The sequence below is a fragment of the Fulmarus glacialis genome, unplaced genomic scaffold (assembly GCF_000690835.1).
Source record: "Fulmarus glacialis isolate BGI_N327 unplaced genomic scaffold, ASM69083v1 scaffold7252, whole genome shotgun sequence".
NCBI lineage: Eukaryota > Metazoa > Chordata > Aves > Procellariiformes > Procellariidae > Fulmarus > Fulmarus glacialis.
This window is the reverse complement of record NW_009199701.1, coordinates 8,480-34,293: the sequence shown is the minus strand read 5'-3', so window position 1 is coordinate 34,293 and position 25,814 is coordinate 8,480. Positions and strand designations below refer to the sequence as shown.

The window sequence follows — 25,814 nt, the reverse complement described above, 5'->3', positions numbered from 1 at the left end:
GCCAGTCGTGAATAGATCAATATTTTTTCCTAGCATTGGATGCCACTTATATGCAGATACTTTATAAGAAAATGCTGGAAGCGTATTTTGCAAAATATTAGTAAGGGGCTATGAGTAAGCTCATGTGTAAGTAGAGTCACTTCAAAGCTTCTGAAGTGTAGGGATTCAAACCTCTGAAAGATCCCAAATCTGAAAACGAACTTCCTTTTCATGACAAACCGCATGGTATACTTTTTAATGAAATTTCATTTAGGCATTCCGAAAATAATAATATTTTGTTAAGTGCTGCATTGCCTCTTAACTTAAAGATAAAATGAAATGGAAACTTGAGTCTGCTACTCATTCTGCCATCTTGGATCCCAGAAAAGTCATAACTTATGGCCAGAAGTGGCTGGAGGGACAATTAGCCCCCTTTTTTTGAGGAATTTACTGGGGAGCAGTTCTATGAACTTGTATTTATCTGTAATCATCTGATGTTATTTCAGCTTCAGATTATGCTTGCTAGTGTTGACATTTTCTTTCTATGGATTGTACATGGTGTGTTTGCAAGGAATTCCAAATCTAAGCAGCATGGAAAATTATGACCTGTGTAAGGTATCTCATTATGTAGGCCAGAACTTAAAACTGTCTTTCTATCAAGTTCTGCCAAATTTTGTAAGTCTTGCAGAACGTTATCAAATCATTATAACTGCTGAAAACTATACCCTGGAATCTGATTTTCATCAGATAGCTCACTCATACAAATAACTATTGCATACCTGATACTCTCTTTACTTAGATTTGATATGTCTTTATTTTAATATACTTGCAACAAAGGGCTATATATAAATAGGAAATAGTTGCAAGTGTTAACACTTAATTTATATACTTGAATTGGGGCATTTGGAAGGTGAATTAGAGTTCAGAATTACCTAATGATCTATATACAGCCTTCACAGTGAGAAGATGTGGGTGTGATTCATAGGACATGCAGAGTTAGCTGTCTATTAGTCTGTCTAGGTGTATAGGTACAGTGGTACATGTTGGAAGCCTCAAGCAAAGAATCCTGTTGTTTTGCAATGGACATGCTGGGCTTCCTTCAATCTAGATCAGTTTGATGATGGTCAAAATTAGGGTTGTTGATTTTAGCTTACAACCGAATCTGGTAATAAAATAGGAAAACTAGTGGTAAGAACACAAAAATAAATTACTGCGTGTGATTCCAGCATCTGTCTGGTCACCTTCTGCATTCCCATCTAGTTCCAGAAGCTGCTTTGGCTTCCTGCTCTAGTTTAAAATACACTATGGTTTCTTACAGGTCACTGGTCATAATGATGGAGGAGTCATTTACATCTTAACATATTTTGTCTGTAAAATGCACTATGTGCAAGTAATACATCTAACTGAGGTGACAGCTTTCATATAGATGATTGTTTTCTGATAATGTGGTAATAAACAGAATGAGAATGATTTGCACTGCTTTACGAACCCCAAACATCCGTAACTTTATTTACTATATTTCTCTTGTATTTTGTTTATTTGATTTTTTTAAAATGGTAGTCATACGTTGCAGTTCAAAGTCTGTACAAAGTGTACTTGTCACCTTGCACCTCGTTAGCGTTGGTAAGATTTCTTCCCTTCCTTCTTATTCTGACACAAAATCTTCATTTGTAAAACCTAAAGTTCCTCTAGACTAAAAAGGTTAAAATAAATACCTTATCGGATGGTATTTGCAAATGCTGCCAGCTCTATCACCACTACTTAGGGCATAAGTCACACCTTTTCATTCTCGCCCTTCAGTTGTTGGTGAATCACTTTTACCACAAATATGAAAGGAATGCTGCACAGTGCACTGAAAGTAAAGGAAAAGCAGAATCTATTTAAATTATTTAAACCAGACACAGACATGAGATCAGCAAAGCACTTAAATGAGTGTAATGATAAGCATAGAGTTTACTGTATACTTAAAAGAATATATTATCTAATGAGCTGCCAATAACAATTTCCTTGCTCTGTCTCTGCCAGAATTTCAGAAAAGTATTCTTGTGTTTTTCTGGGTATATGTGTTTTGATGATCAGCTGCATTATTTGTATGTGACTCTGAAAATAAATGAGGCTGTCGTTTTTGTTAGCAGTGGGGAAAAAAAGTCTTGGAAATGTCTTCTGTAGATACAAGATGGCATAGTACATCTTAACTCACAAAAATTGAGGATTACTATGGGTGATGCGATTTGCTGAACATCTTTCCTGGCTAGCAAAATCACGCCCTAAATTTAGCAGAGTTGCTTTTTGGTAGAAGAACTAAAACCAAAAATGAATATTGCCTGTTTGCTCTATAGTAGAATGAAAACACTTGGCAATTCTACAGAGGTGTAAACTAACATGTTTATCTGAAAGAAGCAGAAGTAATTTCTGCCTATGAACTGAGTTTTTTAAGAACCTTTAAGTCAATAACTATAGCATCCATTTTTACTCAGACTCTTTTGTCATCTTTTAACGTTCTCCTGAGGGCCACTGATGTATGTTACAACTGCAGTGTTAGGGTGCAGTGTTCCTTGTGGATACAAAGCTAGACTGTAAATGAGCAACATGCAAATAAAAGCTTTATAGTTACTAATGGAGTCTGTGAAATGTAAGCATTTTTGTTTCTTTATTGGATTAGCTGCAAAGGATCACATTCTTCATACCTGTGTGAATCCATTTAAATCACTGACATACGGGTTTTTACAGTGACTAGAACAAAATGGTTTAATGAAGACTTGGCTAGTTCTGTAGCATGTATATGGGTGTTTCTCATCCTATGGGGCACGTTGCCCTTTTTGCTGGGGTTGAGGAAGGAGAGAGACCAGCTGCAGTTCTGTGTAATCATTGGTGCCACACAGTCTGTAGCAGGCACTGTTGAAGAAGGGGAGGAAGATAAATCTATGCTCCAAGGGCAGCTACAATATAAAATGTATTACTGGCGGCAGAACTAAGTAGTGTCAATCAGCAATCCATCAACAAACTGTTTTTATTTAAAAAAAAAAAAAATCCTCTGCTTTTCCAATAACTTACTGTATTTCTGTAGTTATAGCTCATCGAGTCATTGCATATAGGTCCAGGCCTTTGCAATAAATGAGATAATGTCTCTGAATGGTTAAACTACACTCTGGACCATGTCCACACCTTGCTTTGTGAGCTACAGAACTACTAGATGCTTAAATTGGTGGCTCAGATAACAAACAGAAAAGATAAACCCCACAGGGCTGTAAAGGAAGGATTTTTGTTACTATTCTTTATATTGTGAAAATGGAGAAACAGTAGAAGTTCACTCTACTAACCTGTGAGCTCCCAGTGGTTTGTGCGCCATACCCAAGCTACAGCATACAGTACAGGAATGCTGTCTGATGACACTTCTTGTGTGTGTATATAGGAGTCAAAAGGAAAACGTGTCTGGGGCTCCCTTCTCTGACTCTCAGACTTACGCACGCTTACTCAGGGTATAGCAGGCCAATAAAACGACGCCATTTGTCTCAGCTGTAAAGGAAAAGCAGTTGTTCGTATTTGTAATGGTGAGCAATGATGATGCAGCAGCACCTCAGAGTCCCAAATGGCACCCACTGCTTTCCATCTGCCAAGGGAAGATGAGTATAGGAAACTTGGTTCCATCTTTCAAGTTTAGAAAGGCTGTTTGAGTGCTTTGCTGAAACTTGAATTTAAAACATCTGTTCTTACAACACAGTGGAAAAGGCTACATCATTTCTACATGTGAAGCTCCAGAGGACAAAGGCAGATCAAAGAGTCCCAGAATAATGCATTGGGAGCTGTGTGGCTACAGATGTTTCTTTGGAGATTTGTGGAGGGAATTAATACATTGAGTTCATGGGTGCATTTTAGTTTGTTTGTGTTTTTTTTTTTTTAAAAAAAAAAAGTGTTACAAATATGCAAGATTTATCGTGACATCACTAAACCCAGAAGAGGTAATGGTTGTGATCACCAAGCACACTGGAAACCTAAACAAACCACTTGGCCAGCATTTTCTTTGGCTTTTGAGCATCCTGGGTGATTTAGCCGCATGTTCTGGAAAAAGTATTTAGAGTAGCAGGAAATGCAGCTTCACTGTGTAAATGTAACTTTAACAGAGTCCATGATTTTCTCATGTTTGGGTTTAATTTTGGTCAGTTTGCAGCACAGTATCAGTACCAATGGAAAATGTTGCTTTTAACTTCTCAGCGATAGCTTCTCTTTAAGTTTCTTAATGGAATCTTTTGCACAGATGTAAATGTTAGACTGGCTTTTGAAACGGATGTTTCTCATTGGTGGATTACTCTACTTCAGCTGTAAATCGCTAGCTTACCTCTAGGGCCTTAATTTATAGCTGGTTTCCCCGTAACATTAACTTTGCAATTACCCACTCGCCATTGTGTCCTTCCTTTTATATTAAAATATATTATGCAGGACACCGACCTTGAAATTTTACACATGTTGAATTTGCTGTCATGGTATTTAGGCTGTAGGTGTACTGGTCTTCAAGTATTTAACATAATTTTTAATATACATGGATTTCTTAATTTTATGTATTCTAACCCAGTATTTAATATATTGTGTGTGTTGAAGTTGACTATACTTTCAACATAGTTCTGCCAATATACTGCGGTCATCATCTTCTTTAGTTCCTCAAAACAGTTCTTTAGTTTTCTTGTTCTAAAGAGAGTGTTGGCTTTGTGATAGTGACAAATACTCATTTTTGCTTAAAATAGGTTTTCCTTGAACCAACACGAGCTTTGATTTTTGTCTCTGTGTGTATGCTCTCCCCTGGGCCAAGCATTGTGAAAATGTAGAGCTAATCTACCTTTGCCTAATTGTAAGTCAGATGAAGGATGATTGATACATTTTTAAGAGTACACCTTTTTATGGAAAAGAATAAATCTAATACATGTACAAGATCAGTTTTCCATGAAAGTGTTTGGTGAAATGCAGGAAAACTTAGAACTGTAAATTGGATGAGGGCCTCAATTTTCAAAATAAGCAAGATTGTGGATTGAATCTATAAGATTTGGACATTTTTCAGACTAGTGCACGGGTCCAGACACAGGTTGGACAGGATATTTTAAAAGACAAGTGAGAATCACGCAGTTTCTCATGAGAGCAAGTGGGAGCTAGGCCCCTCCGTGCTTATTTTATTACTGCATTTCTTTCTAATTTAGAAGGGGAGGATGTGCTGGGCTTTCTGAGAACATGAGTCATATGTAATTGTGCTCTCTATATGTCCTACCCTCTTTCACCCTTCCTGAATAACTTGGAATCTGCTGGCAAATTTCAACCAGATTTCACTGAACTTTGCAGAAAACTTAATTGTCTTTGGAGATTTTTAACTCTTGTTCCAAGTTGTGAAATTTCACTGCTGCGTGGGGGAGACAGATCCAGGTTAGCTCCTCCATTGAGGAGGCAGCAGGGTCCGAGCTTCAGCCGCGGCCCCAGGTTAATCCACGTGCACCTGCTGGCCCAGTAGCCAGGAGGCACCGAGCTTCAGCCGGGCCCTGCTTCTGCTGGCTGGTGCCCAGTGGAGGTGGTAGCGGGGCACGAACGGGAGCAGGGATGACGGTGCTGGGGTTGGGCGTGTGGGCGCGCGGGGACGGAGAAGTCCGTAGGGAACCAGGCGTCATTCGCTGCTCATGGAACAACTTGTTGTTTTTTCTAAATCTTCCTCGTAGTCCAAAGGCTGCCCGGTAGAGGTAAGTACGCATGGAGCAAGCACATCAGTAAACGCTACTCATCAGCTTCTAATTGCCCTTCACTTCGCCTTCTTAAGAGCCCTTCTCTCGATCCTTTCAAAATGCCACCTGAAAAGCTCTTCTCCTTTGTCTGTGCCCCTCAAATTTTCTCCTTTTGCTGCTCTGCAACTGTCAAGCTTTGCATATAGCTATTTATAAAGCCCTAACCACCACCTTATTGATTAGGATTTTTAGTTTGTGATTCTGTAATTTTATTATTCTGGAAATAATTGTGTGATGCCTTTATGTGAAAGCTGTGCTATAAATAAAAAAATGTTTGTTTTTTTCCCCCTAAATAATATTATTCTTCTTCTCCCCTGGAATGTTAGGCATGGTGACAAGATTCTGGGAAATTGGATTAACTGTTTATGATAGGCATCACATTCAGCCTACACAATGATGGAATGATAACGTTTCCATTTAGGGAGTATCATCTCATCCTTGGATGGTGCTCAAATTCCTGTATGTGTGTAGTTAGTAACTCCCCGTGAAATAGCAGCTTAACTAAGGTGTGATATTAATGCATGGCTTTCTAGTAATGTAGTATATCGTTGTGAAAAACAGTAGTCTCTTATGAATGTAATCAGTAAAACTATAAATGGCGTGACTGTTCGTACGCTTGCTCATACGTGTAAAACTGTCACTGTCCCTTGGAAAGCGCAGAGTGAACCCATCAAGCACATTGCTGGTTTAGCGCTTCTTTTAAGGTGAAGGGTTAATATTAATAATGGCCGGAACTCTAGAAGTGCTGAAAATTACAAGTACTGCAAAGGTACAGCAGTGATTCGGAAAAATTAAAGCAAGAAAAGTGTTGCAAGAAATTTGAATATTTATCCACATTTCTGATGTGCCCTTATCAGACTGGATCTAACCAGCATTCTCCTCTCGGCTCCAGTATCTCGCAACACATAATTTAATAAGAGAAAGGAGGTCAGTGACCTAAGAGAAACCAAACATTTGCTGGGTCTCGTGGCTTCATTATAGCAGGCAGGCAGAGTTGGGGAAGGGTGTTAATTTGAGACAGTGTGTATAAAGAGAGAGGGAGGGAGTTAGAACTGAGATCTGCTAAAAATATAGAGCAGTATGAGTAACTGTTTGTGGGGTTTTTTCATTTGCCAGCCGAAACAAAAACCCAAACCAGTCCCATGTCATAGAAACTTCTTGTTCAATCCAAAAATAATATTTTCTTTTTTCATATTTTTTAGTCCTTAAAAATGAATCTGAACATCAAATATGCATTAAAAAAAAAACCAAAAAAACAAAAAAAACAAAAAAAAAACCAAAAAAAAAGAATGCTTAGGAATTTACAGTATATTTACAACTCAGATTATTTACCAAGGTTGGCATGTATTTGTGGATAGTGTGAGTTGAGCCAAAGTTTCATTTTTCCTGTCCAGGACATGTGCCTTGGTCTTACTCTTCAAGTACCAATAATTTATCTGCCTTATCATAAATCAAACAAAAAACTTGTCAGAAGTTTCCATGTGAAAGACCCATAGCATTGAGGCCATCAAATATGAGAAAACAATGAAGTCTAGGATGACTGCTTAAATATTTAAATAACTTTTGTATTTTATGTGTCTGGTTGTATTTGTAAATGTTTCTGTTCTTGCCAGGTCTGTACGTTAACAAAGGAAGATAACCGGAGAGTGGGGGTGATTCCAAGTGATGAACAGCTCCATGTGTTACCTCTTTACAAAATTTCACAAACAGATGAATTCGGCACGGAAGAGGGACTGGAAGCTAAGATAAAAGCCGGAGCCATACAGGTGCTCACAGCTTTTCCCAGAGAAGTACGAATGTTGGCCGAGCCTCTCAGAGCTACAAAGAAAAAGAAACCAGACACAAGGAGGACCCCGACTGAAAAGCAGCCGTTAATAGATAAAAAATATTCAACACCAGTAAAGCTGAAAACTGAAGCCCCAGAAAACCTTGGCAACGCTTTGCATTGTTTAGGTGAGTGGTACTTATTAAATTCTGCCGGTCTCCTCTGATACTGTGTTGCCTCTTACCCATCTGAGGGGAAAGAAAAGCTCCTTAATACTCGGTCTTATAAAATACTTGTATATTCTGCATTTTAGGGGCTAACGAGCAAGTCATTGTAGTCAATATTCTCTCTTGGCACACGAAAAAACCCAGGTGATCGCCCAAAAATAAGTTGGTGGTGGTGTGAAATATTTCCAAGTTCCCTTATTCTAACAAGTAATGGCAGTATGATCATCTTGAAATGCTGTTGTAGGAATATTTATCTAAATAACCGACATGAATTTCTGTCGTTTGAAAGTACAAGAACTGTGTTATCCACTTCCTATGAAAGACAATGGCTTTCTCAGAGTCTGAGTTGATGATAATTTCCTATCAAGGGCATGGATACGGCAGCAAAGCAAGAGATTTGCAAAAAAACGCAGGTTTTATCAAATAAGACAGCGCTTCTCAAATTGTTCCTTGAAATATTATTAGCAGGGGCCAGAGAGGTGGAATCTGTCAGCAGCCAGGTAAAAGGCATGCCATGTTTGTTCTGTTACAAGAAGGTTGCTATGGCCAGAGTCTTCTGCTACAGTAGGTGTTTGTGCAACATAGAATTGTGACTTGACCGAGCTGTGTGGCGGCGCCTCTGATTTATGCTGTTGCACCTGGGGTCAGATTTTGGACCAGTACATCAGAGGATAGAACTATTCTATGGGACTTTTCAGTAATGAGAAGTAGAAAAGAAGGAAGAGGTGGAGGAAGCCATGGACTTATATTCTGTGACGGGGGGGCGGGGTGGGCGGGCAGGGGGAGTAAAAGGAATTAAAGCATAGCCTATCTACCTTTTAGGGAGACGAGAGGAAAATTAGCCAACCTGCTATAATTTTGAATTTTATTTCATGAGAGACATCCAGATCTATGTAGTAGATTTAAGGGGAGGAGTAATAGTTAAATGTATTTAGAAGAATGTCTGCATTTTGGGGGGATAAAATTAAAAAAAAAAAAAAAAACATTTAACACATTCTTTAATTTGCGCTCAGCACCCTGCTTTGTCTCAGTAGAGGAGTCAGGGCAACCAATAAACTTTGCATATAGCAAGATGGAATAAGAACAAGAAAAGCAGTATTACTGACACCCCTTGGAAACTAGACAGACACTCAGTTAATCTACACGCAAGTTTGGGAGACACAGTCCAGGCTTTGAAACAAATTTAAAAGGACCCCTCAGGCTGAGCACGACGTCCAACAATAACTCCGAAGCAATGATTAATAACTTCCATCATGCTCAGGGTGGACTGGAAGTCCTGGAAACATTAGAGGACCCTGGTTTGGGAAGGAATTCTGAAATTGTCTGATCTCACTGGAACGTTGTTTTGAAACACTGAAATAGAGTTATGAACTGCCTACCTGTCCATGACATTGTAGTTACAAACAGGCATGGCTTTGATATCTGAAAACCATGCCTTTAACAAATGGTACAATATCCAGAGTTGTGTCATGTGCTTTGGGAAGATAGAACTTTATTCCTTGAACATGCAAAAATAATAAAATAACTCTGTAAAAAAGCCAACTTATGTAATTTGTTTGGACTTGAAGTGTTTTGGTAAAGTAATTTAAAAGGGCTGCTGATAAAAATAAGTCACAGAGTGAGGAAGAAATACTTTTATGAGTGAGAAAATTGTTCAGAGATGGAAAAATAAGAATGTGAATAGAAATATTTAGTTTCTATGATAAAAGTCCAGTTTTTGTCATGGAAGTTTTGACAGTAGAATCCCTCAAAATAGGCATCAACACTATAATCCCCAAATCTGATGGCACATATTGCTGCGGTTGGCCATGTGAACAATTTCAGAGAGGCTTTGCTAACTGGGCAGCAGTGGCAGAGGAAGTTCAGGTTTGCCAAGGGCAAGGTGTTGTGCTCTGCATGATACAGATAACTTGAAGCATTTATGCACATCATTTATGTGTTTATTCATCGTCATACAGGACGATGGCTGGGTAAAGACCTCAGCACACCACTGCTGCCCTGCCCCTAACCCACAGTAAAATGCAAAGATCTGTCAATTACGGATTTGGAACACCACTGTATTGTACTTGTACATACAGGTTTTTGCAGCTGTAGGGGATCAGTCATTGATTGGTTCTTTCCATTCTGCCAGTGCCAGTCATTTTAGTCCTGAGGAATGGAAAATTTTAGTCTAGCTGAGATTGTTAGGCTTAATATGAAAACAAAATCAAAGGGCCTGTGAGACAAGAGGAGTTGAAACTAGACTATCCAGTAGTCACTCCTGATGGTAAACTAGAGGAAATAAGTATTTAAATCAGGATCCTTTCATATTAATAGTGGCATTCAATTCTGGTCACACCATTTAAACATAAAACAAAAGACAAAGGATTGAAAAATAGTAAAAAATGATAGAAAAACTTACTAGGGGAAGAAAAAATATACTGCCTATAGTTTTAGGTAAGCAGTGAATAAAGTACTGCTAAAGGTATGTTAAGCAAGTCAGATATTACTATTAAAATTTCTCCTAATATAAGAACAAAAGAATACTTAGCCACACTTCAGCTGTAAAGGAAAAGGTATTGATAAATGGTGTATGTAGTGTATCGTACTCAATTTACTAACGAGGACAAGAGTTTAGAATATTGGTTTGGCTTATTAAGTATTAAAAAGAATATGGAGAACGTGCAATTAAATGAGATGAGAGAACTGTGGTATATATGTCAGTCATGTTTTCGGCCATGTGAGGCTATCGCTCTTTGGAGTAGCCTGGAGGATCACGGAGGAGCCACAGGGCCGGCTATGCCATATTGCCCATGATGCAGATGTAGTATGTTCTTTTGAAAGAGACCTGACCATCGTTTCAGAGCCATTGCAGTATCCCCCAGCTGGAAAGCCTGGAAAGCTGGAGACCTGCACATCCAACCTGCACATCCTCACCACATGGAGAACTAGAAATTAAAAAGGGATAAGAGAGGACTCTCTTGTCCTCTTTACTGTCTTTACCTGGCAGCAGAGAATGGTGGTGGTGAGGACCTTCTGAGTGCTGAAGACAAACTAAGTCGGCTTGGTAGAGCGTGTGTACGTGAAGACTTGGTTTGAATCTCGACTGAGCCAAGTCCTTTGTAGAAACTGTGTATTAAATAGGGTGCACTTGTCACGCACCTTTTGCCAACAGCAAGCAGCACAACTGTTAATTTTTACATTTGTGCTAATGCTGAGAGCCTTTGAAATCCTAAATTGTTATGAAATGCATATTAAAGATAGAGGCCTTACATCCTTCCTTGTATAGTCCTGTCATTTAGCCACATTATTCTGGACAAATAAACTTTAGAGACAGAAAGGTTTTGTCTCCATAAATACCAGCAATTCTTCTTGGCCCGTATTGGATAGAGCAGGAGATGAACCACCAACTTAGAGACAGTTTCCCAGCTGTTCTCCCACAGCAGAGTAGTACTTCAGCCAACAGTTCCCAGCGGAGACATACCAGACTCCTGGGGAGCAGTGCCACCTTATCTGAACCGTTACTGATTTCCCTCTACCCATATATTTGAATTAACTTCTCTTAATCTCTGCTACTTTGCCCCACAGAACAAGGAGCTTCTGGCAAGGAATGGGGAATTTGCCGGAGCCATAGCCGTTTTGAGAGTGCTGTGGGTTGTTAGAACTTATTTTCAGAGAATGTAGGTCTCTTCACAGATGGAAAAGTGCAATTCTCAAATGCTGTGTTTCGGATCTTTTGGAGGAAGGCCTTGGTCTGGGGGGGTGTTCTTAATTAAATTAAATGCTTTGAGTTTGATTTCATAGAAAAGGTTTTTAAAGAGTTGATGTGGTTTCCTTATGTCCCTCCACAACTTCAGTATTTGCATACTAACTGTTGGGTCTGTAATTTACCCCACTTTGCCTTTTTTGCATTCCTATTGAAAGAATCTTTTTAATCCATCACTATTTATAAATTATTAGAAGACAGAATAGAAGAAAGAATAGTTCTTCTATATTCGGTAAAGCAATTAAACGTTCTGTGTATTTATGGAACAAAGAAGAAACACTGACAGAGACGGTCTTTTATGAGAATATGCGAGAGCTCTCTGTGGGGTGCCAGTTTGCCAGCAGAACACATATAAAGCAATTTCAGGGCATGATGCAAAGCCAATCAAAGTCCATGGAATTCTTTCCCATTACTCCAGTGGACTCTGGATTGAACTTATCCATGACGAGGATGAGTCATTTGAGGAGACTTCCACAAACAAGCACGACTGCAGGGTGCCATGGCTGGAAATTGATTAGGGAGCTGACATAAATTGAATAAGTATGTCTCCACAAAGAGCTGAAATAATTAATGTGTGGCAATTAGATGGAAGACAGGCAAATCACATGATGCAGCTTTGTAAGGATGGATTTACCTGGAGTATATTGCCAGATACTTTTTTTTTTTTTTAAAGAAAATTTCTGAGTAGTTACTTGCTAATGCACGAATCATTGTAATTCAGGAACTTTTTTGCTGCGATGGGCGAGATCTATAAACACACTTTCTCCTTTGATTATAATATGGGGTTAAGGCAGCCAAGAATTTTGATTGTTTCACAGGCTTAATTTCAGGCAGACTAAATTTCATCAATTATGTAAAAACTTTTACATAGTGCTTCCTGCTAGCCTGGGCAGTGCTGAAGGCCAGCAGCCAGCTGCTGGGAAGCTCTTGTGTAGAATTGGGCTGTGTGAATCGGGACTGACTTACCCATTTATTTTATTCATCCCTCTGTGAAGCACCTGTCTATTTTATATACTGGCAGTCTGACTGGAAAAGGTTAAGGTGTTAATTCAGCAAGGTTATTATGTATGTACTTACGGTCATAGAGATATTCCTAAAAAGCTAAAAATAACCATTTTGAAAAATCTGTAGTCATCACATATATCTTCCATATTAGAAAGCAAGTATGAAAATATTATAAAAGATATATCTTATTAACTAAGTGAGGAAAAGTACTTACACTTTGGTGTGCATTTTTTTTAGGGAACAAAACAGATGCTTTAAAACCTGGAATAAAAACGGAGACTTCCGATCACCTCTATGCCATGAAACATACTTCAAACACTACTAAAAATTGCTCTTTATTGAAACAGTATACGGCTTCCTCCCCTTTTAAGGTGGATAGTTTACATCCTTATTCATCTTTAGCACATAAGCCTGGCATAACAGCAGTGACTAATATTCAACAAGATTTTTCAGTTCCCTACGGGTATTTTGAATGCAGTAGTAAGCAACCTCACGTGACACCTTACGTTAATTGTAAGAACTTTGATGTGTCGGTCAAAGATTATACTGGAATTTTGCTGAATGATAAGATGAATGGTGTGCCACCGATTCTTCCAGAGGTCACTGCTCCAGGCCCCCCAGCCCATAAAGACCCCCTGCCCACTATACTTGAACATCATCAGCCAGACAAACAGAGTTGTCAGCTTCAGTTAGACAATTCTCCTTCTTCACAGATGATCAGCTCTTGTGATTTGTCAGTACCGCTAAGCTCTCCAGCAAAGGATGCAGTCGGAAACGAAGCTGACTGTTCCCATGGATGCCCAATGGAAAAGGGCAGCTCCCATCGAGAACAGATGTGTGATTTTGACTGTGTTGACGAAAAGCAAAACAGTGCACTGGGACAACCGACTGATTCTGAAGAAAAAGCTGAGGAAATGTGGTCAGACAGCGAGCACAATTTTTTGGATGATGACATTGGCGGGGTTGCTGTGGCACCTTCTCACGGTTCTATCTTAATTGAATGTGCAAGACGTGAACTCCATGCTACCACACCTATTAAAAAACCCAACCGCAATCATCCCACAAGAATTTCTTTAGTTTTCTACCAACACAAAAATTTAAATGAGCCAAAACATGGGTTAGCCATGTGGGAAGCAAAGATGGCTGAGAGGGCGAAAGAAAAAGAAAAAGAAGCAGAAAGATTAGGAACGGAGAATACTGAACTAAACTCTAACAGCAGGAAAACAAAGCAAACAAGTGAAAACAGAGATATTTTTTATGAAGACAATGAGTTCAACCAAATTCCATCACGCAGAGCATTAACAGTAACTAAGGATAACGTAATAACAGTATCTTCTTATGCCCTTACACGAGTTGCAGGGCCTTACAACCATTGGGCATAGGTTTTAGTATCAAATGCCTCCTCTTGGTGCAGTGTTACACAGTGTTTCTTTAAGGTGCTGTTAAAGAACAAGTCTCGTGTCGTTTACTATTTGCTCATCTCAACCATTTTAAGGCTGAGGTAAAAAAAAGGGGGGGGATTTCTTCTTAAACTGTGACTTTAACATTTGGTGGTGCTCAAGCACATTTTAAGCAAAAAAAAAAAAAGTTGTATAGTTTTAATACATTCTAAAAAAGATTTTGTTTAGGTTATTAACCTTGATTGAATCATTCAGTTTATTACCTTTAGAAATTTATATTTCGGTGCTTTAAATCAAGTCTGTTTACTACAAAAATCATTTATAGGGATTTTAACAGGTTCACATTTTATGGTGTTAAATCAAGTTATACAGTAATAGCTCTACACAGCTCTTGGTGCTTAACCACATCAAACAATTAAAAATAAATAAGCTGAATTATTACTTCATGGTGCCATTGCTTTAACAACTTCCAACCATTGCTATATAGTCCAAATTACAGATAAATCTTTTAGAAAACCAATGAATTTTTTTCTCTAGATTTGTCATTATGTATGAAATGAAGTTATTGGTAATGATGGCTGGAAGTTGTTTTTAAGCTGTAAATATATATTTTAAAAGCACTTTCTATTTTTAAAATTAACTTGAAATAGTATAGTATAAGGATCATATTGTCTAAGGTTTGTGCATACTCTACAGAAGAAATCATTTTATTCTTGCTGTGTAGAGTTCCATATTGTTACAGCTGCAGTATGTATGCTTAATAGCATATGTGATTGTTTTTAGACTTGCCCTTTTTCATCGAAGATTTTATGTTGCATATAAACAACAGTTATAAAATACAGAAACATTTTATTATTTTCAAGAGAGTGTACAAACATGAAATTAGGAGACATCTTGTCAATATGTGTGTTGCTATTGGGAGTTACGAATATTATTTGGTTTTCTAAAGGCAGCATTTGTTATGATTTCTTTGAGCAATAAGTGCATAAGTCTCATTCGTTTGGAGCATTATAAGTTAACATGACAACCAAATGTTCCTAATGCCTCAGGGGTAGGATTGTTTTGGGATAAAAAAATACCCCCTAGAGTTGCCTTATTCTATTCTGGGAAAAAAAAGAAATTAATTTGGGGAAAATACACAGGAAGTGTTGGAAAAGTATGAAATTTCTAATATTTAACAACAAATTTTTCATTAAGAATAACCCACCTGTAATATTCACCAGCTTTCTAAGTTCATTTTTTTTTTTACAAAAATGTTTTGTAAATTTTTAAAGTGATTTATACATTTCATTTAGAGAAAGGGTTGTATTTTTCCTTCCAAACATACGAAATTTATGTTCTCCATTTCTGTTGAAAAAGTGACATATCATGAAATGAGTATTTGCTAAACCAGAGGAAAAACAGACACTCCATTGCTTTTAAATACTGTAGCATCCCACTCTTCTTTCTGATTCTCCTCTCCTATGTATTTCTTTTTTAAACTTATTTATTTAAACAAATTACCAAATGACAATGTTAGCTAAGGACCGACCTCATCCTGCAACTTCTTCCATGAGAACAGCTCTGCGTAGCCATACCTGCCCAGTCAGAGCCAGGAGGACCGCTCAAGCCAGGACTCCTCTCGTGACTGAGAGCTGCAGGATCAGGCCCCAGAGACAAAGCTGTACCTTAATTCTGCCTCGGAGTCCTCCCCGGCTGGGTAACCTGTAGGTGTAACGAGGTCAGAGTTTTCCAGTGCGAAAATATACTAATAATATACTTGATAATATTATAATGTAGTGGTGCTGTAACAGAGGAATATGAACTATCTAGATCTGCTTTATTTAAAACCTAGACAAGGTGCTTTTTCCTTGAAAAGTTGAACTGTAAGCGCTATCTATATTTACAGTTTCGGTACGAAAAGTACATAAATTGTATTTTTAACACATAGTGCCAGTTAGGACCTTGGTGCTACAAATACTTAAATGCGGCTGTAGATCAATGAGACTATTCTCCTGTATAAATGTATACACGTCTAGTGTTTGCAGGAGCAAGGTCTGAAGTAGCAATCACTACGTAACGACCTTGGGTTCAATTCTACAGATTCCTGTCGAAATTAACAAAAATGTTGATGGCAGAGGATGGCCGAATTGAACCCATTCTTTGTATCTTACCTATTTTAAGTAAAATTTGTAAAAACCGGGTATGCTGCAAATTTTAGTTCAAAGGTCAATATTAGTTCAAATAGAGGATATGAAGGGATTGTAAATAATAATAAAACAAAAACAATATTATGCCATTGTTTTGTACCAGCAGTTTTATGCTTCTTGACTATGTAATATACAGTATACATCAAATCATTATGGTATTTTGTGTGCCTTAGATTTCCATTTTAAAACTTGTATATTTTTGGTGAGCCGAAGATTAGTAAAAATTCCAGCTGTCCATACAGTAAGTAGTACTGTACGTTCTCTAGCTGTTCCATTCATGTATTTGCTATCTAAAACCCCTTGTCCGACACCACAATCAATCATTTACAGAAAAGATTAGTTTATTGGTCTCACTGATAGTGCTGATAGCTTTAGTTTCTATAATGCAAATTGAAAAAATCATTTATCATTCAGCGTTCCCATGTGAATCACAATTTTTGTATACAAAATTAGTAAGTTACAGAGCCATCTCTTTACCTTTTAAAATGTTCAGATCATTAAAGTGGATCATTTTTACTTGAATCTTCCCCTATAAATGCCCATGTTTAACTTATGTATGATTGGAAACTTCAAGATAAAAATGTTCCATTGAAAAACCAGCAGCTTCCCTCAAAGTGAGAAACCGAAAGGTGGATCTGAAAGGATGCCTCCAAACATAGCCCCTGGCAAGGCACTGCTCAAGTGACTGCACCAGTAGACTTTCAGGAAGTCCAGGTCTACCTTTTCTGAAATGGCAATTTTAACAGAGAAAAGTATATCTTAACATAATAGTTAATGCTATTAACTGATAGGTGCTAAAACTCACAGTTACTACTTTATTAAGATTACTTACATGAGAAAAATGTTATCATCTATACAATAACATATCATTTGCGGTGCTCTTTCCTTGACTGTCTATCACGTAACTACTTTTTCAACGTGTATCTAACAGGCAGGTTAGCTGGCCACTTTTATTTCCTGCTGTGGCACACAGCAGGTTGTCATTTGAGAAGCTAGTATTTTCTATTGCTGTACTGCGGTATAGAAAATGCAACTATTTACTGTTTTTACAACTGTGTGCTATTTATTTTAACATTTCAGAATATTTATCAGTCTTGTACACAAATTATGTGGTTTTGAGTAAGGTTATAATTTTATAACAGTATTTGTCTCTTAAAATTTGCGAATATGTGGATCTGTTGCTTTCCTTTGCAGCCCATACAACCACTTGTAATTTGCTCTCACCCCTTAACAAAGTCCTTCTAGGATGGCCAGATCAAAGAGCTGGATCTAAAATTAAGGTAGCTGGCTAGGTCAGACCTGCGTATTTTACTTGGTTTCCAACAGCTGGACTATGCTCTGGGTGAATAACCAGAAAATGGATTCAGGTGTGGGCAGGTGGTAGGATGTGGTTGTCTGTTGATCCTTTTTCACAGTACCTTAGCAAAAACTGTCGTGATCCAACATTGGACACCTCTGACTTCCCAGAAACAATGTCTCTCATCCCTTTCTCCACTGGGTCCAGTACCACCACTCCACCTTCACTCGGAGGGAAGGAGAAGTGCTTTCTGCAGGAGCCAGTTCTGTTTGACCCACTGAGTCCCTGCTGGAGTTACTGCAGTCGTGCCCAATTAAATAGTGAATTTTACTTGTGCAGTTTCTCTGCCCTTACTGATTTGTAACATGCTATTGTATTACAGAAAATAGAAATAATTATTTCTATAAATATTTTAGTCACAAGATCCAAAAAGCTTTTTAAGAACTTACAAATACTTGTGACTTTCTAGCTGTAACAGTTGTATTCAGATTTTTTTTTTTTTTAAGGACTTTCTAAGCTAACTTTTACTTAGGAATAACTGCTGTTAAAAGTCCTTATCTTACCTATGACAGTGCTTCTCTATACTTAGAACAGGAAATAACTATAGTATCTTAAGCAACATTTTATGTTAAGCATGGATGAATGACAACTTTTAGTACTTAAGATTATTTGTAACATACAACTGTTTGGGGTTTCTTAAAGACCTTTTTAATATCATTGCAGTATTATGCTAAATTTGGTGGGTTAAATTTGGGTCCTGTTTACGTTGCTGCAGCCCCATTGACTGCAATGTGCTCATTCATCAAGCTTTTGTGCAATTATCATATTTAACTGGATGGATATGGATACAGTTGACCAAAGTCTGGGCTGACTCAGACCCTTGCAACCCTACCACAATTAATAGGTTTCGCCAGGACAGACGGAGAGAGATTTGGAGTAAATGTTGTACTTCTGGTTAAACACAGAGGTTATATTGTTTGTAGCATGAGAAACTGATTCAAGGTCTGTAGAGAGACGTAATACTTTCACCTCAAGTTTCGGGCACGCAGGCAGGTCTATTTCAGACCACCTTCAGGCTTATGCTCTTGACAGCTTTTTTGATTTTTCTTATCTCATAGGTTGTTCAATGAGAGAGAGATGTTATGGAAGCATGCTAACAAAACTGCATCTTCATGTTTTTGTAATGTAAGGTCAATCTTGCCCTTTCACTTCCCATGATATTTCTCTTCTGTTGAAATTAGCTCCTTTTATCAAGCAGTCATCAGCTTTGTAATCCATTTATATATGTATGATTTTTCTCTTCTTTTCCACAGAAATCCTGTAATTTCTAGGTTAACAGGAGGAAATAACTGTGCCCTCAGATGTATGTGAAACTAAATTGCACGTCCACTTCCACACTTTTTATACGTAACGGCAATTACATTCAGGCAGTGTTGAACAAACTCTCTTTCAGGTCTGCTGTGGTAGCTAAAATTCAGATTAGGCTCTTTGTGACATATTTGCCCTAAAATTGTGTTTTATTCCTTGTGTGAAAGATGTCTGCCCAACTGTGACCCATGATGCTGTCTATAATTTGATCTTAAGTAACACAATTAGAGATGAGGAACAATTCAATCACATTTGGAAATTGTGGCTTTCTTCTTAATTTTATCAGGTGTTGATCTGACTTTCAGGAGGAAGTGTAGAGGGAATATCTTTCTGTACAATTAAACTGTAAGAAAGTCGCCATTGATTATTCTGACACAACGGTACTGCACTGCAATGTCTGTGTAACAGCATTGTTTCTAACCAGTAAAGATGTGTTGTCGTGTCACACAGCTGTGGATATATGTACAAATTAATCTTTTTCCCCAGTTCCTCTGGAGACAGTAATCTCTTCTTTGTTCTCTGCCTGCGCATACTGGTTTAAGGAAGAAAAAAAACCAAAAAACAAAAAACAAAAAACAAAGAGGAGGGAGAGAGTTGGTCACCCTTCCTTTAATCTGCGTAGACAAACAAGGTAGCGAGCACCGCTGTCACCACCAGTGTGCTGCTCCTTCCCACGATCAAGTTGGAGAATGCAGAAAGCTGATGGGATGCACAGGGTACTTCTTGATATTGACACTTTTTTTGGTACATCTAACTTCAAATTCGTAAGCTTTTTTATTTAATCTGTGACACATTTGTGTTCTCCTTTAATCTTAAACAGAGTGGCCAGTGTCAGAAGTCCCAAGGATGTGGCTACTTAGTGGAACAGTACAGAAACTGGCTTAGTCGTCTTCTGGAATTATCTGATGTTTAGTTAAGACAGTTTTCACAAGTTGTCTACGTGCTGCTCCAGTATGTTGCTGCAGTATTATAATTACATAAAGGAAAGAGTTTTATACTTGGGGTTTTCTCAGAGACCAAGGATTTCTTATAGTAGTATCTAATCAGGCACCAGTATACATATGGATTGCTTCTTCTAAAGACTGGCTGAAAATCTGTTTTGTATTTACTTTATTACTTCCCTTTTAAAAACATCTTTGGTTATTTCAGAGGAGTGAGCAAAACTTTCTGTTTAATACTGTCATTTACATACTTGACTAAATTATGAAGACTTAATTCTACGTAATGCTGTGTTGTTTCCCTGAAGAACACTTAATTTGACTAGTGTTGATTAGCAGGTATTGCCTTCTACTCTGTACAGATGACATCGAATACTACAGCCACCTTTCTCACTCCATGGTCTCCGTAGATCGTCTGCTGTGGTTAGCTATTGTCACAGTCAGCACTAGATCATATTATAACCTGCTGCTGAATGCTTTAAAAGCTTGTAACTACTCCAGAAGTTCTTCCTGTCCCTCTGCAAATCTGCTTCAGTACTCAGCATTAGCCATATAGCTGTCAGCCTGCTCGTGAATTCCTCATGCACACTGTCTCTGCTTTGTATGTAAATCAGCCAGCCTTCATCTCAGGAATATCGTAAGAATTTATTCTCCTTACGACTCTTCCAAATTGATTTCTTTCAGCCATCTTTTATTCTATATATGACAGTTCTAGGGGTTTTTTTACTTCATGTTCTCTCGTAGGGAGCCTAGAATATTGCAGTTGGATATTTTTTTCATTCCAAGAAAGAGGGACAATTCGTTATCTGTCACAATCAGTGTTTTCTTACTTTTCAAATCAAATAATGAATTTTCCAGTTAATTTTCAGATTTCTTGATGTAATTGTTACACTCTGCTCTTATATCTGCAAGTAGCCAAACAAAAGAGACACTGCAAGACTAGAAGACTGCTCACCCCGAGAAGGGAAAGTCATCTCTTCTCATTGTACAAGATTTTTGCTTCTGTTGCTAGCATCTCTGTGGAATGTCCTCTTTTCTTTTGAGTTACTCTACTAGCTCTGCTCAAACCTTGACCTAAGACAGATGCTGCAGACCCTGCACAATTACAAGAGCAGGAGTATTTCTTTACATCTTCTGATTGTATCCCTGTGCAGATACAGTCATAGTCCTTGTGAGGAACCCAAGTATTGCGTAAGTTAAATGCCTTAATTAACATAGGACTGCTTGGAAAAAAGAGTGGAACAATGGATTTTTTTGTTGTTGTTGTTCTTCTTCCTCTGTAGCGGCAAGTGGAATTGATTGAGCTTGAGCAGATTAAGTAGTTACTGCCTTTTATTAAAGGGTATAGGGATGTCAGCATCGCTGTTTTCCTCTTTCTGAGACATAAAGACTTTAGGATCCTTTTTTCAGTCCAGTTCCCCAGTTCATCATCCCAACGTTGTTTGCGGTGTTTAACCACATAACTCGTAACTTCAGTTTTAAAAGATATGAGATGCTTCTTGATGCTGTATCCTCAGTCCTTCCCACAACAGTCTCTTTTTCTCTTTTCTTCTGCTGGACCATTATATATGTAATTTTTCCACACATACTTACATTAAAATGCTAGAATCTTCCAACAGCATACTTGCAGTGAATGCAAGACTGGGGTGCTAAATAACTTAACGTGAAGGTGACTCGCTCTGTTTGGTGTGACTGATTAACAATGCTGTTTTCAACACTTTGCACACCTTACCAGCATTCCTCATAAAGTCAGTGGACGCAGGTGTAGACCTCAAAAAACTACCTATGTAAGAAGGAGGACAGATTTGGCAGTTAATCTACAGAGAGTTACCAGTTACAGCAGATGAACTGTATTCCAAAGAAGTGCTGTTGCAATGGAGCAAGGGAACTGCTAGTTTGATGTTCAGTATTGCAGTTGTTGCCTCAGAACATTTTAATACTGTTGTGGAAAGTTTTGTGACCTGGTCGATATTTTACATGTATATCTGTATTTTTATTATAATATTGTAATGGAAAAGGGTCTAGGGTTTGAGAGTCGTCTTACGAATGAAGGCCCTGATTCTCATTTATACTACTGTCCTTTGCATCACATTAAAAGGATAAAGGGGCCTTAAATGGATGTCTATTTAGCTTACATCCTTCAGAGTATCCCATTACACTGATAATGGTATAAAAGGTCAGCAGTATAAATCAAAACTGTTACCAAATGACTGATTTGTACAATCATCTGAAATCAATTTCATGATATCCCTATTGCGCACATACTGGCCAGTAACATCCAGATTGTTCTTAGTTTAGAAATACAGGTTGAAGAGAAACTGGCTTGGTTTTTATCAGGTTTTAAGTATTCACTTATATTGGCTGTCCTTATCCCAACATTATCTACAAAGAGTATGTGGTAAAAGATTTGTACGTCTAGGTAATGGCCTGGCCAGAAATCTCACAGAATTGTCAACAATACTATTTCTAAGCTTTGGTAGTTTCTTTTAATACTTGCTTCTCTTTATCATAACTTGATCCCTTTTACTTGATCATATAAAATGGGGTTGTGACAATCTACTGAACTCCGTTCTTTTCTGACTTAAGACCCAACAGGGTGTGCAGTGTTGTGTGTTGTTGTCACACTGGGGTGAGTTCTGAGACACAAAGCTAAAAGCCAACATTTTCTGACTGCCCTGTGGTGATACTCGACAGTGAAACTGTTGGCACTGTCCTGCGTGCTTGAGTCACGCAGAGCTTCCCTTGCTGCCAATGGAAGCTTTATGTAAGTAAGCATCATGCCCCGCTACATTGCAGTTATGAAATGCAATGCAATGCAAACTTCTCTTTCAAAAAAGGTTTGAGGAAAAGGAAATAGATTTTCATTCTTAAATTTCTAAACTGCAGTGATACTGCAGAACGTGATGAGAACAGATTTCATGCTAACTTTGTGAATGCCAGTCTAATCCATGCAACTCAAAAGGCAGTGTCTGAACTTCATGTCCTCTTGCCCTCAAAATTAAAAAACAACTGTAGGCAAGAAAAACAAATGTGATATCCCAATACCACTAAAAGACAGCCAGTTCTAACCAACACAAACATTCAGACATTTCAGTCTTTAACAATTCTTCTATGATTATTTGTTCAGTTTGGAAGAGATAGCTCTTCATAATGTGACAATATCATACCAGGTCATAAATACTGTTCAGAATTTGCTGTCATAAGAAAGAACATTAATATGTAAGGACACACTGTACTGAAATGCTATGGCTAATGAACTCTTTCCTGCCTTGCAAAATTACAAGATTAACAGTATGCCAAAGCAAAAAAAAAAAAAAGTCAGCATTTTCTTTCTTTCCTTCTCTCTTTCTTCTTTTCTCTCTTCCTTTTTCTTTCTTTCTTTGGGATGCATTTGATATTTATTTGTCAAGTTTGAGGTTTTGGATTATTTCTAGTTACCAACCTACTGTATTTAGATCTGGAACATAAAATTAACTTTTTTAAACAAAAGATGATGTACAGGGAGAAAAAAATCAGAAAGAAAAAGCACTTCATTATGTCACAGTATTTACAGGAGAAAGTATAAAAATTAGTTCTTTTCTCAAAAAACATTTGGGGCCTGATTCTTTCCTAGTCTAACTGAGCATAGCTTCATGAGGCTGGTGGAGCTGTGAAGAGTTACGCTAGCTGAGAAACTGAACCTTAAAATCTTCTTTGCAGACAAGGGAACCCTTACCAGCAGTACTTGAAGACTTGTGAGTTGTGACTGCATGTTACTTGAAAGATCTAATTAAGCTATGTTTTTTGGTGCAAGCAGTTGTTGTACATGATTTCATGTTTATGTAGCAAGATGCATTGAAATGTTGATACTAGTATTGAAACATACATGTAAAAATTGTTGTTGTGGAAATTGTCTGTTCTGTTCTATTTTTCTTGTGTGTCTCATCTGTTTAGAACGTAAACTTTCTTTTTTTTTTTTTATTGTCCTAACTGAATAAGGCTAAATGAATACTGTAATTGAAAATATATTTTAAATCTTGTCATGAGTTTTTAAAAAGACTATTACAAATTGTATCATTCCTGATTACACAGAACTTTGTGGGTGGTTTTAAATAAATTTTATACTTCTATTTTGCACTTAGTCGTCTAATTTTTCTTTCCTGCATTTTTCATGCACTTCTTCTTGTAAAATGCTTTGAGAAATAAAAGCAAGTTGTTTTCCCAATACAAACCAAAACAAAGTCATGCTGAAGTACGTAAAGACTAAAATTTAGGCCAGGAGAGCCTGTACCATACAACTTACAGCAAAGTTAATGCCCTGCTTCATAATACAGCATATAATGCTACATATATGCCCTATTTAAAACCATTACATGGCTTGAAATTTTAGACAAGGAATTAAAAAATTACTGATTCTAAAGCTAGAAATAGACTAGACTTGCAGCATATCGGAGGGTGCCGAGAACCTCGTCAAAGATGTTCTGACAATAGCAAGGAGTTACTCTAATAGATTATTAAATACTAGTCTTTAGATTCTGTATATGTTTATATAATTGACCCTATAGTCAGTAGAACAAAAGTCAGTAAATCATCTTTTTAAGGGAGGAGTAAGAAAGTAATTGCTAATAAAAGTATTTTCATTTTATGAGCCATTTTTCCTGCAGAAATTTTGCTCTCATCACTAATAACCATTGTTAAACGTAGAAATATATTTATGAATTAACTCAGCCCTATAGGACTACAGTAGGTTCACCCAGGTCAGTGGGGTTTCTGCACTGGAAAGGGATGGGCATAAATCATTCAGCTATCTGGTCCCTGTCGTCAGTCTACCTTTGCTTCACGCAGGACTGACCTGTCCCAGGCAGAGCCATACAGCAAGCGAAGCAGCCAGAAAATTCTGAACTTCATCTTCTGACTAAAAAGGATAAAATGGTTTGTGAACACATCTACACAGTGTCTCTTTCCTACCAGCCCTGTCTGGCAGAGCAAGGTTATAGGGATCATTTACTGTGGCTTTTAATTCCCATCCAGTGGACACAGTCCAGGTTTTATTTGCTTCAAATCAGAGGGTACTTTTTGTTTTCCCTCAAGACAAAACTGACCTCAGCGCTAGTCCGCTTTACTATGTGACATTTGAGTGCAGAACAACAATAGACAGAACTCCTGTTGTTTAGATCTGAAGAAAAGGAGGAGTACAATTCTGAATATTCGTATTTGCTTCTTTTCCTTCTCCAGTAAGCGCAATAACAAAAGCTGCTGTTAAAATAATCTTCCAGATAACTGGAATCTCCTAGAGGGCAGAAAAATGCTGCTATCCTCAGGCTTCAGGAATTCCCTAGTAATAAACTATATTATATGATATGGTGCATCTAGTTCCTGGGAGCTGAATGCGGTAATCCAACAGGAAGGCCTTTACCCTCCTATGTAATTTGCTGTTCTTTTAGAGGATAATCATTACTGGGTTTTTATAGCAACATCTCCCAACTTGCCCCAGGCCTTTTCTAAACCGTACCATCAAATCTTTCAACAGAGCTACGCATTCCACAGTTTGATAATAGCGTCTGTAACCTATAGCACAGATGTCTAAGGAAGCATGCGAATTTTGAACAACACTTGAAGACTTGGGAGCAGACACAAAAACATCATTACCGAGGAAGACACATTGATGAGAAGCAACATTTTCCAGCTCCCCTTCAGGAACTGCCAGCCAACTGCATATTGCCTCCCTGGCATTCCCACTGCCTAGTGTGTTCCCAGTCAGAGCTACATTTGTTCAACCATTATGGAGCATATTACATACAGAGATTTTAAAACACAGCTTCACCCGTAGCTTGTGGGAACAAAACCAAACCAAATTTACTTGCCATGACATCCCTGAAAGGTTGCCAAACATGAGTTTATCTTGTAGAGCTCAACACCTAGAGGTGGCTTCAGTGCTTTCTCGTATTTTAGATTTCTTATATAAATTACACAGGTAATAGAATATTGATGTAGTACAGTTGGTTGCTTTTAAATTTTTAAGATGCTATAGCCTTAAATTATGATACCTATTAAAATGGTATTAATTGTTAACAATAGTTTAAACTGCAAGATAAACTTTTTTGCTAGTGCTACAGTTATGCATTTCTGCAGTACTCTAATACCTGATAAAGATCATAGAACAGCA

General features: G+C 37.8%; 1 protein-coding gene across 1 annotated transcript in view; it reads left to right on the top strand.

Annotated features, from left to right (window-relative positions):
* The window catches only part of TET1 (tet methylcytosine dioxygenase 1), a gene marked incomplete at its 5' end in the record, with an annotated part of 38,072 nt that extends 24,213 nt beyond the window's left edge, over nucleotides 1–13,859 (top strand). Inside the window, 2 exons of the mRNA XM_009573339.1 lie at nucleotides 7,349–7,688; nucleotides 12,715–13,859. Of these exons, the coding sequence (XP_009571634.1) occupies nucleotides 7,349–7,688; nucleotides 12,715–13,859 (1,485 nt within the window). The remainder of the gene's footprint in view (nucleotides 1–7,348; nucleotides 7,689–12,714) is intronic.
* Nucleotides 13,860–25,814: the final 11,955 nt, after the last annotated feature.